Genomic DNA, 16,060 nt, shown 5'->3' on the forward strand with positions numbered 1-16,060 from the left:
CTGTGTTATAGATCTGGATAGAATCCCGTGCTTTGTAGCAACATTTCACAATCTGTGCTCGAGTGATTATATAGTGCGTTCTTTTTCTCTTGGCCTCCACTTCACCTTTTTATCTCCCTACTTCTTTCATCCGCTCAGTGACGTTCTCATCTGCTACACTATATCAACACATCTTCCTGGAACATGAAAACAACAGGTTGCTAATTACACCAGCTGGTTCACATGTTGTTCGACTGGAATGCGTCTTCAGTGGCTCTTCGTTGAGTAAACATTCTGTAGCCTTTAGCTAGAGCATCCTTGTGACCCGAGTTTTGTGCCCTCACACTTTCTGTAGGTGGGTGAAACAGCAGAATGAATTGGCTAAGCAGGCCTTGAATCCTGACCCCGGACCCAAGTTGGACCTCGGCTTCAAAGATGGGCAGACCATCAAAATTAACATTGCAGTAAGTAAAAGCTTCATATAAGTGTCTGCTATAAAATCTGTGATTTTTTAGGGACTGTCTCTTTTTGTTGTGATAACTTTTACTCAGCCTATGTTTTTCACATGGAGTGTTGTGCACATTAATATCATGCAAGGTCTACACACTCCAGCATATCTTAGCTTCCGAGGGCATTATTAACAGTCCACTGAGCTTGTACAGACCATTACATCCAGTCTCAATGTTTCTATATTTTGGTTGATTTACTTCTCAGAATATGAAGAAGAAAGAAGGCGTGACTGCAAATACAAAAGCACGTCCTGCAGGGCAGTTAAATCTTCTTCCTCCACCACCAGGAGGCAAAGCTCCAAACCTGATTGCTCCTCCCGCCGAGCACCCACCTCAAAGCACTCCACAAACCGTAAAAAGCAACACAACAGGTCTGTTGGCAGCTTGTTTAGATCTTTCTCTTTGTAGTAACTTGGCCACATCCTTATTGTTGAAATGCATTTGATCCTAGGGTATTGTCCTTTTATCATCTTGTATGTCTTGAAGCTAAAAATTGCTTAGCTGAAAGTTGCTAATTCTAGGAGACAGAATAAGTAATAAAAAAAATGCACAGTGTTTGTTCTGAAAGGTCTAAGTTCTCTTCTTGTGTTGGGTAACAAACTGTATTTGTAAAGCGCACTCTGAATGATGAAAGGCTGAGTGGATCTTTCCTGTCACCATTAGATCAAGCACAGATTCCTCAAGTTTATTGCATTAATCCACTTGGACACGAGGAGTTATTGGGATAGCATTGTTTTAGTATGTCGGTAGTTGAGAAAATGTGTGTCACAGGAGGGGTTTGATATGGTATGTCTCAACTAGGGATAACAGAAGAAAGGACAAGTGATACGGAAATTAATATTTGGGTTATCCCCAAAATGTTTTGTAAAATCAGATGTCCGGGCACAAATAATGCCTTCGCTCTTTTCCCTAACTGCTCCACCTATAATCCCTGGTTCAAAGCTTTAAGGTATCTCAGTTGAGAGATGTGCATACGAAATTTTAATAACAGCTAAGTGGACTGTTGTGTGCTAAAAAGACAGTTATTTACTGTGTGCTTCTCCATAAACATAAGAGGACAGCGCAAGCTGTTTTGTTGCAAAAGACCTATTGTGACATTACAGTGGGCTTACGGTCTTTACATTGCTTACCAACAGTTGGCTTTATTTTATTGAAACACCTACGTTTGCTTGCTTCTTAGTCGATGGCTTGCTTTCTTCTTTTTCCATTCCCTGGAGCATAATCTCCTAACAGTCCTTTTGACTTGCTTAATTGTATCCTTCCACTGCTCACATATAGGGAACTTGTTTTTCCTTTTATTTTTCATTCAGCACTATTTCTAGCTTTGCTCCTCCTGTTCTACTCTCCTCCTCTGAAATACCCCCCTCGTCCGCGCTGCACTCTGTTGCAACCTACTCTCTCCCAGCAATCCACATATTGCATGAAAGCACAAACATTGGCACATAAAGACTTTTATGGTGCTTCAGAAAGGATTATCTGTTGCACTTACTTCACTGGTATCTAGGACAGAAGGTGTACTTGGCATGACACTTCCCCTGGAGGTCTATAAATCTAGTCCCTGGGATAATAACGATCACTAAATGTCCTGTGCAAGTAAATGAGGTCATGATGGGCATTTGCATTAACACTATGCCACTTCCTTATTTTTTTTTAATTCTGTTCAGTGTTTCCAGAGTGAGAAGTATTTGTAATTTTTAATGATCAAAATCATTGAATCTATTTAAATTTTGAGATACCATAAGATATGTTTGCTTCTTTATTTTTTGTTGTTGTTTTTTAATCAATGCTTTAGGAACATTGGCAAAACTAACAGCTTGGCACTTGCTTTATAGAGGTGATACCTGTCGGCTTTCCCAATTCTTGTTTAGTCTGCAATCTATTAATGGTGGTGTTGGGTTGACCTTTAATCTCTTTGATTCACTAGGAATAATTTAGTGTCTAGTTGCAAGCATTGATTGTCTAGCTGTATTGTTCAGGAATAACGGTCTGTGAATGAGGAAGCGTGCTGTGGAATCTCCTGTTTCCGTAAAACATGACTAGATATTACTTGCTTGGCATCTTTTGCTCCTTCTGTCCTGTTATTTGAATGCTGAATTCATGCTCTAATCTCAGACAACCATTTTGTTAATGTTTTCCAAGACTGCATTTAGTCGACGTTTTGCACCTTTTATATGATTAGAGTAATGCAAGGGAGAGTTCCGCAGTTTTGAGCCTGAACAGTAATCTGTTTCACGAGTTTAGATGCACATCCCACTGTGTTTTCTATTTCTTTAAAATTGTCCTCTTTGTGAAGCATACCTAGATTACATTTTACAGTTTTTCTGTTCAGGATTACATTTCTAGTACTGGCTTTCTTTTTGCTTTCTAGAGCTCCTCTCTGATCTGACCTGACCTCCTAAACCTCTTAAACTTCTTACGTTAAAGACAGTGATTTATAATAGTATTTATTTGTATTTTGATGAGCCACATGTGCTGTAGATTCAGGGTGTGACTGTTCTGTGTTGTGCTACTAAAAGTTGAATTTTTTTCTATAACAGGATTTTAGTCTTTCTCTCTATATTGAGATATAAGTGTCATCATCTTTTCAGTTGTCCAAGTTCTCTCTACTTTTGACACGTGACGGGGGAATGTTGGTCAATGTTTTTCTTTTTAGGATGTATATATATTCTTGACTTTTGAAGAGTTTGCGTCTACTTCCTCAATGTGGCTCATGGGTTTATCTGATTTTAGACATTTATAGATCAGAAGATTCCAACTGTATGTTTTTCCACTGAAATTTCACAGTTGGACAGCAAGTTTAAAAAAGGGTCTGTATCCAATATTGACCAGATGATGAGGCTTGGTTTCTAAACACCGACTTTTGTAGGACCCCTTAGTTCTTCGGTTAAGTAGTTGTAGTAATTTAATCCTGAGGTAGGAGAGGGCCTAATTTTAATACACGTTGTTTACCATGCTCATGTTTGAAATTGTTTCACTCCATTCCTGAGAGTTAGTGCAATTCTCATCTAGCCTGCGAGAGATGTTCTCTTCTACGTAGGCCAGCTTCTAGGTGGGCTGCAGTATTCTAGGTGCCCGAAACTTAGGCACAGTATGTTGACATAATACACTGTGAAGTGCACTAAAGCACATATAGCTAATGATTAAAGGCTTGATAGATGCAAAAGGTTAAACCTTTAAAGGCAGAATAGGTTTTACTCACTAGATGATTGAAGGTTTAATTGAACAAAGTTTGTGCGTGTTGATGCCCAATTATTTCAATGTGGGTTTGCAAAACATAGTAGCTGGATAGAAGGGATAGGCTTCCCAGCACCTGTAGAGTATTATTCAGTTGTCACTGTTTACCTAACGTTAGGACATCTGTCATACCCTATTTCAGCTTGCACAAACTGGTGCATCACGGCCCACTCACTGATCCTTTTAAGTCTGTCATTATGATTGCTCTTACATGTGTTGAATTTATTTTCACTGCTTGTCACTACAGTGCCTTGACTTGAACGAAATTAAAAAAAAGCCTGAGTCTTGAATTCGCAGTTGAAAATGCATTTCTGTGTAGTAGTCTTTTTAGATTACGTTTCAACTCCACAAGATAATGTGTTAAACTCTGTTTTGAAGTTTATTTAGCAGGCTTAGTGGCAATGGTCATTACAGATAACTCGAATAATCATAGTACAGAAATCTTGAAGAATACTTTCACAGTTCCTTTATAAGGATGTAGAGATTGCTGAAATTCAATTTCATATTAAACAAGTCAAACTTACCTGCTATCATGAGGACTCCTCATCTGACTAATTAACTAATAGCATATATCCTATTATGACAATGTATGTTCCAAACACAGTGACTCACTCCCTGCGCACAGACAAGTTTCTTGATAGACTAATGAAATCATTTACACCACTTATTTAAACAAGCATTGGCATAGCAAATAGGTCTCGCCTATGGGACCTTATAAGTGTTTAGCCATGCAATAGTTTGTTGTTGCACCGAGGATATTGTGCTGCATAACTAAATACTTATAATGTCCCAAAAGCGAGACCTATTGACTATGCCAATGCTTGTTTACTGTTAGTGCCCATTTTGTAACCATTAAGGTTTTCATAGAACGTTTTTGGATGGACTGGCAGGGGTGACAGGTCGTCCGCAATTTAAAAATAAAATTGGCTGAAAGCAAAAATATTGTTTCACATAGCACACATTACCCATACTAGTCCCTGGCACTTAAGGAAATACTTTGCATGTGAAAAGTAAGAGAGCAAGCAGAAGAGTGACATGAAATAAAAGCGAACAACGTCTTCATATAAAGAGCAGATGGGGGACCATGAAATAGCACTTCGTAATGATACTGAAGCAGCGTCTGGAATGGCTTAGCGAGAAAGTATGTACACTGAAACTGAGCAGACAAAAAACACTGAGCATAGAACTGAATGAAAGCGCACCAAAGTGATGAGGGATATCACTGTGGAAATACGTGAAAGAGCAGGGAGGGGACATTTGCACCTGAGCAAATGGAGACTGAAAGAGCCGGAAAGTTATGATTAATTAGAGCAAAGGGGCACCAGGTTTGGTGGAAAAAAACACAAATCAAAAATATTTCTGAATGGACAATTTTTGTACGACGGATACAGAGGTCTATTATTGGCAGCGCCAAGAAACCGTCCGGTGTATGTTGCGCTCTATAAATCCTTTTTACATTACATTACATATTATACTGCACCGTCATAAAAAGGTCACTGGAATTTCAAACAAGTGTATGCTGGTATGTTCTCTCAAATGAGGCAGTCCTGCTGGCATTTCATTATGTGGCTCCATATGGTTTCTATTTAGAGCATTGTCTGCAACCGGAGATTTAATATTAGGGAAGGCGGTTAAGAATCCAAGTAAGAAGCAATTCAGTAAAAGAAAACAGAGGTTGATGTTAATGGACGCATGAGCTTATATACAGGTGAGGTCGAAAAACTGAGAATGGAAGGTGCATAAAAACCCCCATGATGCACTGTTCCCTTCAACCCTCGCGTTTTTCTCCCACATATCGCCTTATATTCATTACAGGTCAACACCCTCATAAAGCGCTTAAGGGGCCGTCAGCCGGCAAGCACCATACACTCAACCTAATCTGAAAAATTACTTTTTCCGCAAGGGTCTGTAATCTCTTTAGGGGCTAGGGTGTTGAGATAATGAAACAATTAAAATTAAAAGCCAGGAAATACTGCTAAAAATCAAAAGCCAGGATGTTCCACGAACGTATAAGTAGGAATGCCATTTCCACTGACCGTGAGGCACACTAGGGCTTCAACAACAGCGCGCAGAATGGCCGAAATGGGAAACGAAGTAAAGGCAGCCCTGGCAAAAATGTAACAAGCATTGGCTGCGTGCGCGCCTCGTTTCAAAGTAAAAAAGAAAAACAAGCACAGGAGTTGTGTGTGTGTGAGCGCGCGCGCTAAATGAAATTATTTTTAAAAGCACACTACAGCCTGCTGCAGTATAGAGAGGCTGGGTGGGGGGGGGGGGGGGGGGAGTGGAGGCCAGCAGAGTGACGCGATCTGTGGTGGGGGAGGGGGAGGGAATTGAAGCGCGGAGAGAGCCTTGATAGAAACCCACATGGCGGATGCGCGCGTGCATGCACACGTAAGCTTGAGGCCAGGAAAAGCCTGTGGTAGCACTTTCAAAAACCACTCACTAAATTTCTCGCAGGGCAGCGCATGTGCTGGCTCAGCGAGACCTGAACAGCATGACTGGAGCCAGACGTTCCTCAAAACTTTTTTTTTTGTTTGTGGTAAAAAATTATAGCAAGGGTGGTGTATCTCACATGCAAGACTTTCTAGATTATCATCAGTAGCTAGATGACTCTGTCAGGATTGAGATAGCACTGGTGTCATTGCTTGATGATGTACATGCATCGGCGGATAAGGGCTATATGTCACTTCTAGTTGTGTTGGATTTGTCAGCCTAATTCTAAACTGTTTACTCCTTTCCGAGGCTGCCCTTTCAGATGTAGCTATTAGAGAGTTTTAAATATCCTTGTTTGGCTTCAGAAAGAGGCTTAAAATGAGTTGTGTTCAGTCATCGGAAATAATAGTGGTGTGTATTGTGTCTTGGCGCTCCCAAGCTTTTTTATAATTTATCAAACCGCATTTCAAAATCATCTGGACTAAAGAATTGCATTATAACTCTTACGTAGATGACTCGCAGATTTATCCGAAAGTCAGTGGCACATATGATGACCAAGCTACATTAAGGAAAGAACTGGAGGATATACATCTTTGGGTGAAAAACGAGACAAAAACTTTATGGTGCTCAAAAGAAATGTTTGTAGCATGTGTGGCTGTAAATACACGTTCTGCGTACTTTATTCTCATGCCGTAGCTTTGCGCTCAAACTTTGCCTTTTTTTTTTGTTTAAAGAAGGTTCTTTGAGTTGTGCGGTATTCTGTGACTCCTCAATGTGCATGGGCACCAACTTCAGTATTGGATTGTTTTTCTAATCCATTGTGTTCAAATGCCTACCAACAAGACTTCTGGACTCAAAACATTCCACATTTCGGGAAACTACTGTAAAAACGTCAGACCCGTCGTCGGGGGAAGCACATCATCGGCACCTGCTTTCAGATTCTCGTCCTCTGTGTCTAACAAAAATCAAAGGACAAGACTAGAACTTTTGAACTCTTGTCCTTCGCCCCTCGGGGCACCCACACATGGATGTGGCTTTATCTCCTTTCATTTCATCAGCTCCAGAGAATATGAGCTACAAATGGTGATGAAACGAATACGCCCTTTAAAACAAATGCTCTCATTGTGATGTGAAATACTCTTAGACTGATGTGTCCAGGGTGTATGTTTGTGCCTTTCTCCAGATCACAAGGACACCAAATGTGCCTTTGGCTTAGCTTTAAGCTGTAAAAATACCCTTCAACAGTGTAGCTATCGACACCTGGCACACATCACAATGCAAGGCCAATTCATGGACAATACGCCCAACATCTTTGGTGACGCCATGGAAGTGGAACAAGAGAATGGTGAATTGCAAGGCCTGACTGTGCACCAGCACAGCCCAAAGGTAGTCCAATCAGATACATCTGAGCTGAAAGCTCTTGAGCAAGAAGATGTTCCCTCCACATCTACCACTGGGCTTCAACACAAATTGGGTTGTGAGTATGGTTGAACCCTGACACCATAAATCTTACAAACTGCCACACATCGAGGCGAGCGCCGCCCCTCTGTTGTCTGGGCATCCATTAGATAAAACTGTGCCACCTTCAGGGCTACCCCAACCTTCGGACTCCAGTCGGCACTGAGGGAAGGCATCTGACCCAAAGAGGGACTCTTAGTAAAGCCCCAATTCCCATTGGCCTCCCGGCACCAATAAACTGAAGCAACCATCGTAACTGAAAGACTTGTTCATGTTGGCCCAAACACACCATCTGCCCTGAGACCACCATCTGCCCTGAGACTGCCCTCTACAGCTGGCCCCGATGATTCTCAATCACCAGTCGTCGAGAGACTGCAAGAGGAAATTGATGATAGGCAGTGATGCATTATTATTCATCCAAAGGCCTCCGAGCCAATACCCAAAAAGAAGAGGCTGATTTTTGAGAAGGAACCCCCAGTGGACACTCCACCAGACACTCCAACACAACCCAAGCTCTTCAAGGGGTGCAACAACTAGCTCTCTTCCTCCCATAGTTGCTTCTCCTGCACTGGATGCGAATGCAACATCACCCCCTGCACACTCCCCAACAGGGTCTCCAAAATCTTATTCAGATACAGGCAACCCTAGTCAATACACCACTCATGAGGATTACAAGGCACCCTTTTATCCGCTGACCGCAGTTGATCCGTGGGAGGATTATGATGTAGACCCTCTAGGGGGCGCAGACCTAGAGCATTTTTCACTTAGGGCCTCGCACTTTACTATACCATAAGGTGGATATGCACACCATTTCCATGGAGGATGGCTTCCTTGTGGAAACACTGTCTAAGTCCAAGTTCTCTGTGCATTCCTACTAATGTTAAATGGGTTGCTCAAGCCCACTCCAGATAACTTTTGGGAACCACATTACTCCCAGAGTGTAGAAAAAACATTAGCCTCCTACCTTCAGATGCTTTTTATATCCGGGGACACGTTCCTCTGGATTTCTTGGTGTGGCACTTCACCCTTAAACGGCCCTTTGTGCAAGCCACAGGGGATGCTCCCACACTGGATAAGTAGAGCCAAATAAAATACGCTGCGGGAAAACGTTTGAAGTGGAGGTCGCCACGTCCTGGCAGATTGCTAACTCTGTGTACTTGCTCTCACGATACAATAGGGCCCAGTGGTAGGAGATGGAGAGTCTGCTACAGCTACTCCTGGAACATTTCAGGAAAAAGGGGGAGGAAATCATAGAGGGTAAAGTTATCTCGAGTGCAGTCATACTTTGTGCTTTGGATAATGCTGATACAGCAGCCATGGAAGTTAACACCTCAATCATCCTAGAGAGACCTTCGTGGCTCTGTATCTCTGGCTTCAAGCAAGAAGTGCAACACCTCATTGGCCTACCCTTTGATGGTGAGGACCTCTTTGGTTCACAAGTCAATCAAATGCTACAGAAATAAAAAAAAATACTGAAATAGCCAAAACATGAGGGCCCTCCAAACACCATCACCAGGGGCTTCTTTCATAGGCAACCGTATAGGGGTGCAACAAAGGCCACTTCCCTGGAACAGCCCCATCCTACCAAAGCCTGCAATTGTTTTATCACTGGGAACCAGACAGGGGATACATGCAACGTTCATACAGGAGCACCTCCAACAGAGCCATAGGTGGAGTCACTCCCACTAAAGGAGCCTCCACTTCAAAACATTGATATGCCATGCATCCTCAGATCACATCACACCTGTCAGGGGAATGTTACAGCAATTTCTTCTTTGTTGGAAGAAATCACTTCAGATTGCGGGGTTCTAAGTATAGTTCAACACAGATATTATCTAGTGCTCCTTTCTACCCCCATCAAACATTCCATCCCATGCATACACCATAAGCTCAAAACCTTTCCACCACCTTCAATAAGCGGTGCACGCACACCTGCTCAAAGGGGCAATTGAACTGGTGCCCTTCCATTACCCTTCCGATACAAGAGCAAAGTGGTCTACTCCCTATGCTTTCTAATTCCCCAAAAATGACCGCTCTTTCAGACTGATCCTCAACCTCTGACCCCTCAGTAGATACATCCTCTCAGAACATTTCCATATAGCAACCCACTTGATGTGATCCCCCTGCTGCAGCAAGTCTACTTCATGACCACGCTGTATCTGAAGGATGCCTACTTTCACATTCCAATAAATCCAGCTCATTGGCACTACCTTAACTCCATGGTAATTGGACAATATAGCCACCAATTCAGTGTGTTACCCTGTGGGGTTACCACATTCCCATTTCCATATAGCAACCCACTTGATGTGATCCCCCTGCTGCAGCAAGTCTACTTCATGACCACGCTGTATCTGAAGGATGCCTACTTTCACATTCCAATAAATCCAGCTCATTGGCACTACCTTCACTTCATGGTAATTGGACAATATAACCACCAATTCAGTGTGTTACCCTGTAGGGTTACCACATTCCCAAGGGTATTTACAGAATGCCTAGCAGTCATAGCTGCCCACCTCAGGAGGGAAGGGGCACACATTTTCTCCTATCTCAACAATTGACTGACCAAGAGTGCAGGCAGGCAGCTTTGCCTAGTTCACACCCTGCGTGCCTTCTACCTACTACACCATTTGGAATTCATAATAAATGCTACCAAGTCCCACCTTCAGCTGCTACAGATTTTGCCCTTGCAAGGTTCAATCCTCAGTTCCACCATGGGCAAATGACTGTGTGGAACTGGTCATCATGATTAGACCTGTTCAGCAGGATGCATCAACAAGTCCATGAGTGGGTACTCCACTCACAACTTTCAACAGTGTTTTTTTCTGCAAACTGATCCATTCATCAACCACAAAAACACCAAATGCCAAACTTTGCCTCCAGGCTTCCGCACCCATAGTCCATCGGCAATGCACTACGGATGAACTGGTGGGGATATTTGCGTATGCTTTTTCTCCTTTCTCACTCTTTTATAAGTAGGAAGGAAGCTACTGCAAACATCTTCCACCCTTATTCTGATAGCCCTCACGTGGGCCCAACAACTGTAGCTCTCAAGTGTCCTAAGTATTTCAATTACCCTGCCCAAGAGACTCCAACACAGCTCCGAACTTCTCATTGGACAGGGCAAAATCAGGCATCCAGACCCCAGGCAACTCAATCTAACATTTTTGGCACCTGAACTCTTTGAATTTGGTTTCCTACATTTCCCTACAAGAATGCATGGGCATCCTAAAGCAAGTTCACTGCCCTACTTCTAGGGCCTGCTACACTGCAAAGTGCAAACGATTTGTCCGCTATTGTAACTCCAAGAATATAGAGGCCTTTAAACCGGTGGTCTGAGACATTGTCTGTTTGCTACACCTAGAGAAATCCGGGCTAAAACATAATTCCATACGATGACATCTTTCAACCATTGCTGTATAAATGCAAATTAGAAAGTGTTAATAGCTGTTCAGAATTCCTGTCATTAAAGCCTTTCTGGAAGCCCTTAAATTTATTCCACCTAGAGTGCCATCTGTCCTACTGGGATCTTAATATAGTACTCACAAAACTCACGGGTACCCCATATGAGCCATTGCATTCCTGTCCTTAGCAATTTCATTTTTGAGAATGGCTTTCCTCAAAGCCATGACATCACGAACGTACATAGGGGAGCTTCAAGCCCTCACTCTGCAAGAGCCTATTCTCCAAATTCATGCTGATAGGGCTTTTACTTAGCACAAACCTTAAATTCCTTCCCAAGGTGATCTCTCCTTTGCACTTTAATCAAAAAATGAAGCTACCTCTATTTTTCCTCGCCCAGACTTTGTAGAAGAAAGGCTCTTCATACGCTATGTGTTAAAATAGCCTTAACCTCTGCACCATCCACTGACTAGCTACCACTTTCGGGAGTGCTGCTTTACAGTCTATGCAGAGTATATGTATCTACAGCCACACATGCTACAAACTGAATATGTTACTGATGGTGTAAGCACCTGTTCGTAGCTTGTACTGCTGTATAGATTTATATATGCCCACCCTCCTACAGGAGTCCGTCTGTTGTTTCCACATCTCTGTAACACGAAGTAGATCTACTATTTGATACACTATTTACATGGCCACCATATTCTCACTTCTAATCACTCCATACTTACGTTCACCTACTGTACTGAAAACGATCTAATACTGGAGTTGGTGCTCCTGCTCATCCCCTGCTATGTGATGAGTCACAGGGTACATTGTGACTTGAAGAAACTTCTTCAAACAAAAACAACTAGCTAGGTCTTAGCCCAATACTAAATTGCATGAGTATGCAGAGCATGTGAATCTACAACACTACGAACTATGAGCAGATGCTTATAGGATATATAAGATATTCCTTTCTTTTCATGAGTTTTCGTCACAAGATGAGGGTTCTAAGCAACACTGTAGACCGGTCTGCAGCTGACCGATAATTCCTCAGGGGGGACTCTCCCGTATATCTTGGAAATATGAGTGAATGTATGGCAGCATTACAATTGCTGAGATACCATGGATGTGCGCTATTTATCTTATAGATCACGCAAGAGATTTACCGTTCTGTGAGGACTTTTCTGTGAGTGCATTGTAATAGAAGAGGGTTACTGAAGACCCAATTGAGACCAGCATTATACATTATTTTGGACACAGTGATGCCATTTATTGCAAAAAGGACTTTGGAAATCAAATAGCCTTGAAGAAATCGTGGAATCGTGGGGATACCACCCCTCCCCCACCCCCCATTCTCCCCAAAAATACGACAAAACGAGTGTTGGCTAAAGCTCAGAAGATTTCATAAAGAAGAGGTCGAAGTACCGAACAATAAATCTACAACAACTAGAAACTTTTTTTCTTTGCCTTACAAACTGTATTTTGTATTCCGTTATGATACAATTACGTGTGCCTCATACTGTTAAACAGAGATTAAACATAAGCCTACCTTTAAGCTTCAGAAAAACAGCCAAAATCTTACTGTTCTGTTCCTGAACCTCTTCTTCATATCGATATATCTGTACTTGCACACTATAATTTGTTAGATATGATTGTCCAATGCAGAGCTAGGTGCCTCTAGGCAGTTTATTTCGTAGTGTGTGCCAAATAAGAGCACACTTGTGCATTATTCGAATGGAGCTTGCTTGGAAACTTACAGACATCGAGTAGTAGATTAGAATGGCATTGTGGTAGAGCGGCAGTAGGGGTTGGACATTAGCTTAAAAAGATGCAGAAATCATGGCACTTTTGAATTGTGAGAGGTAAACCCTTACTGGCTACAGTTGCACTCCAGTGATGCTGAGTAAAAGATGCCCTGAATTTTGTTCTCTCAAGTCGTCTTGGCATTCAGATTCTGAGGCATTGTTGGCACCTGATACAAGAACAGATTTGATAACCATTACCGGCAAGTACAGTCTAACTGTTAATATATTGTAGCACAAGTGTCAGCCTTTGAAATCATTCCAGGAGCTTGTAATAGATAATGCACACTTTAAAACAACTTAGTAACTGCATTTGTGAGATTGTACCTAAATGAGTTGTAGCCACTGGTTTTAACAGGCTTTAAACACTCAATCTATGTTAGCAATAGTGCCTGGTATGTAAAATGTACTGACGTGGTAGATGGTGAATCTGTTGGCTGTTAAAATAGTAAACCATATTATTGTAATATTTTAGATGGTTTTCTTCCCAGGCTTTCTCTCTGCAAGAGTTTCATTCATGCATTTGTTAAAGTGATAGAAGACCCTCAATCTACTCTGATAGGTTTGCCAGGGAAGTGGATATGCCTCAGTCTATTGACCAAGTTCCCTATTTAGGTCTCGCCTAGCAGCCCGCATGTGCTGAATATGAAAAGACCTTTAGCGATCGATTCTGTTTTGCTGCCAAAAACTTGCACCTGTTCCATTGCTTTGAATGGCAACACGTGCACATTTGGTGATTCCCTTGCGGGAGCGAGCTTTGAAACCATGTAACAGATTGTTCCTGCTCGCGCACGCAAGGGAATCGGGCAAAGGCCCTCTCCCCTCCCACTGTCGCCTCGTCCTCTTTCACGAGGCACACGCTTGTTTTCTTTCTCTCTCTGCCCACCTTTTTGCAGGAAAAAACATTTCTGAGAGAGAGAGAGAGAGAGAGAGGGTGGGTGGGGGGGCGGGGGGAGCTAGCTGGAAAACCATCATAATTCCCAACTGGCCTACTTTCAAAGGGTCATTTGACCACCAGAAAAAAGAACAATAATGAGGGACATCTTTGCTGCACTTATGGCCACTGTGATTATACTATTGTGCTGCATTTTTCGCATAATTATAGTTTTGTCACATTGCCACCTAATCCGTCCTCTGATGCATAATCTGCAGGCCTTAACAACAAAGAAAATGTTGCTCCTAGCTCAAACAGTCAAAAGTACTAAAACGCAGCGACAGGCCATTTGCAAAGGTTGACTGGTCACCTTTCTGTTACTTATACCTAAACTTGAGTGTTAAGCTGCTATTAATGAGGTGCAATTTATGCCCAGACAGTTTTTTCAACTGTAAAAATGACAAAATAATGAGGTAATCGTATCACAAAATGTGCCGCTTTACGCTGGATTTGCTTTTTCATGCTACATTATTTAATCAACCTTGCCGCATACTTTGAACCTCCCCTGTTGCATAATTCCAGTGGCCCTCACTACTGGCAGGCTAGTCTCCTTGAGAGTGTAGAAGTATCCGCAGTGTAATCTGTCATCAGAGAGGGTGGAGGGTTTGTGGATTATTTGGAGGGTCTGCCTAAACCCTAATTTTGACACTTATTCCCACCCGGGACATGAGTAACAAAAAAACAAAACTGATGGCCTATTACAGAGTGGATGGCTCACTGCCCCTCTTCTTTTCTTTTACTGAAACCACAGCATTTTTTTCAGCATAATCGGTTGTCTCTGTTCCCCTCGGGCATAATAAATGCAACACATGGTCAGAGCCCGGCACCCGCCCACACCTACACATCTTGAGATCAATTTAGGCCCCCAAGGAGTTCTCCCTTGCAGTTTGAAGGCCACAGCCCTATTAATTACTAAGGGTTCAGGTTCATGTCAATGCCTTCATATTGACTGGCCACTGGAACATGACTGAGACCAGCTGGCCTGGAAAACCAGACCTGATTGCCCAGGCTCATCATAAGTGTATGACTGCTGCTACTATGACATTGTAACCATATGGTGACGTGATGCATAAATGCTGTCACAAGTAATAAAACATTTTTTTTAAAGTGCATGGCTGCTGCCAGTCAGACTTCTTTTAACAGCTTTGAGAGGGGTGCAAATAAATATATCATAATCATAGACTTCATTTACACTGCTGCAGCAGGTGAAGTGGTTCCGGGTAATGTGGCTTACTGCCCCCCAGTTCTGACTGTTGTTAAATAGCAACCTGAAGTCAGAGAGTCACATTTTCCTTGCTTGCATTAGTGCCCGTGGCACTGTTGCAACACTCACTAGTTGTAACACTCAGAGAGAGCATAATCACTTCTGCATTTTAGAATGCGGAGCCACACAAAAGTCGGAGGCAAGCATTGGAAAAGCCAATGGGTCTCTTATTTGAATGGCATTGCTCTACTTTTTCCCTTTGCAGTGCGTATTGCAGAGCATCCACTGAAATATTGAGGTGGCCCCAGTGAGAGGACGTATGCACGCACAAGTCCTAATGCAAGGGCTACTTTGACTTTTGTCCCCACCATGTTTTTAGGCCTCGGCTGGCGTGGGCTGCGCGCAAGCGCAGTCTCGCTGGTGAGATTTAATGATTTTTAGTAGCTTTCAGTTACAGGCTTTAAGTCCCACCCCTCTTTCCCATTGGCTGGCGTCACAGTTTATGCTGAACGGTGGCCAGCCATAGGGAAAGAGCTTTCCGTGACGTACACTTTTGCCTTTTGTGAAGGGCCCACTTGGACATGCTCGTCTGACTTCCGTGCGTCGCAAAAGGTTTCTTATCTTTATGGGGCAATATGTTTCAAACACATGCCCCCATAAAGACAAGAAAGCTTTCACTACGGACGAAAGTGAAAGCGGACCGTGCTTGTTTTAGGAGGTGACCGTGCCTCAAGAGAACAGCAAGCTTGAAACACAGACTTCATCATCACAGAGCTATTGTGTCTGTTATTTACAGCGCTGCGACGCTGCAATAATGTGATAGCAAGCAGGGCTCTATATATGAATACAATTTTTAGTTATTGTTCCTATATAGCTGTGCTCACTATGTTCCACCTGAGAATACGATCCCGAACTAGGACTTGGATGTTCAAAGCGATATGTTGCTCGAGGGGGTTCATTCTTAATAGACAGGCTGGACAGCTGGAACCCTGCCAGGGACACCTCATTGTGAGCAGTTAGGTCTGGCCTGTGTTCATATTAAAAAGGAGGGAAGATGACTTAGGCTGACACGATTTTTGGAAGAGGAGAGGTCTTTGAGCCGATAATGTCGGGGGTAGGCTCT

The 16,060-nt window shown here is 42.7% G+C and overlaps 1 protein-coding gene across 1 annotated transcript in view; it reads left to right on the forward strand.

Annotated features, from left to right (window-relative positions):
* The window catches only part of NECAP2 (NECAP endocytosis associated 2), a 104,160-nt gene that overhangs the window by 69,619 nt on the left and 18,481 nt on the right, over positions 1-16,060 (forward strand). The window contains exons 5-6 of the mRNA XM_086921918.1: positions 335-443; positions 694-859. Coding sequence (XP_086778044.1) covers positions 335-443; positions 694-859 — 275 coding nt within the window. The remainder of the gene's footprint in view (positions 1-334; positions 444-693; positions 860-16,060) is intronic.

The sequence above is a fragment of the Lissotriton vulgaris genome, chromosome 5, assembly GCF_964263255.1.
Source record: "Lissotriton vulgaris chromosome 5, aLisVul1.2, whole genome shotgun sequence".
NCBI lineage: Eukaryota > Metazoa > Chordata > Amphibia > Caudata > Salamandridae > Lissotriton > Lissotriton vulgaris.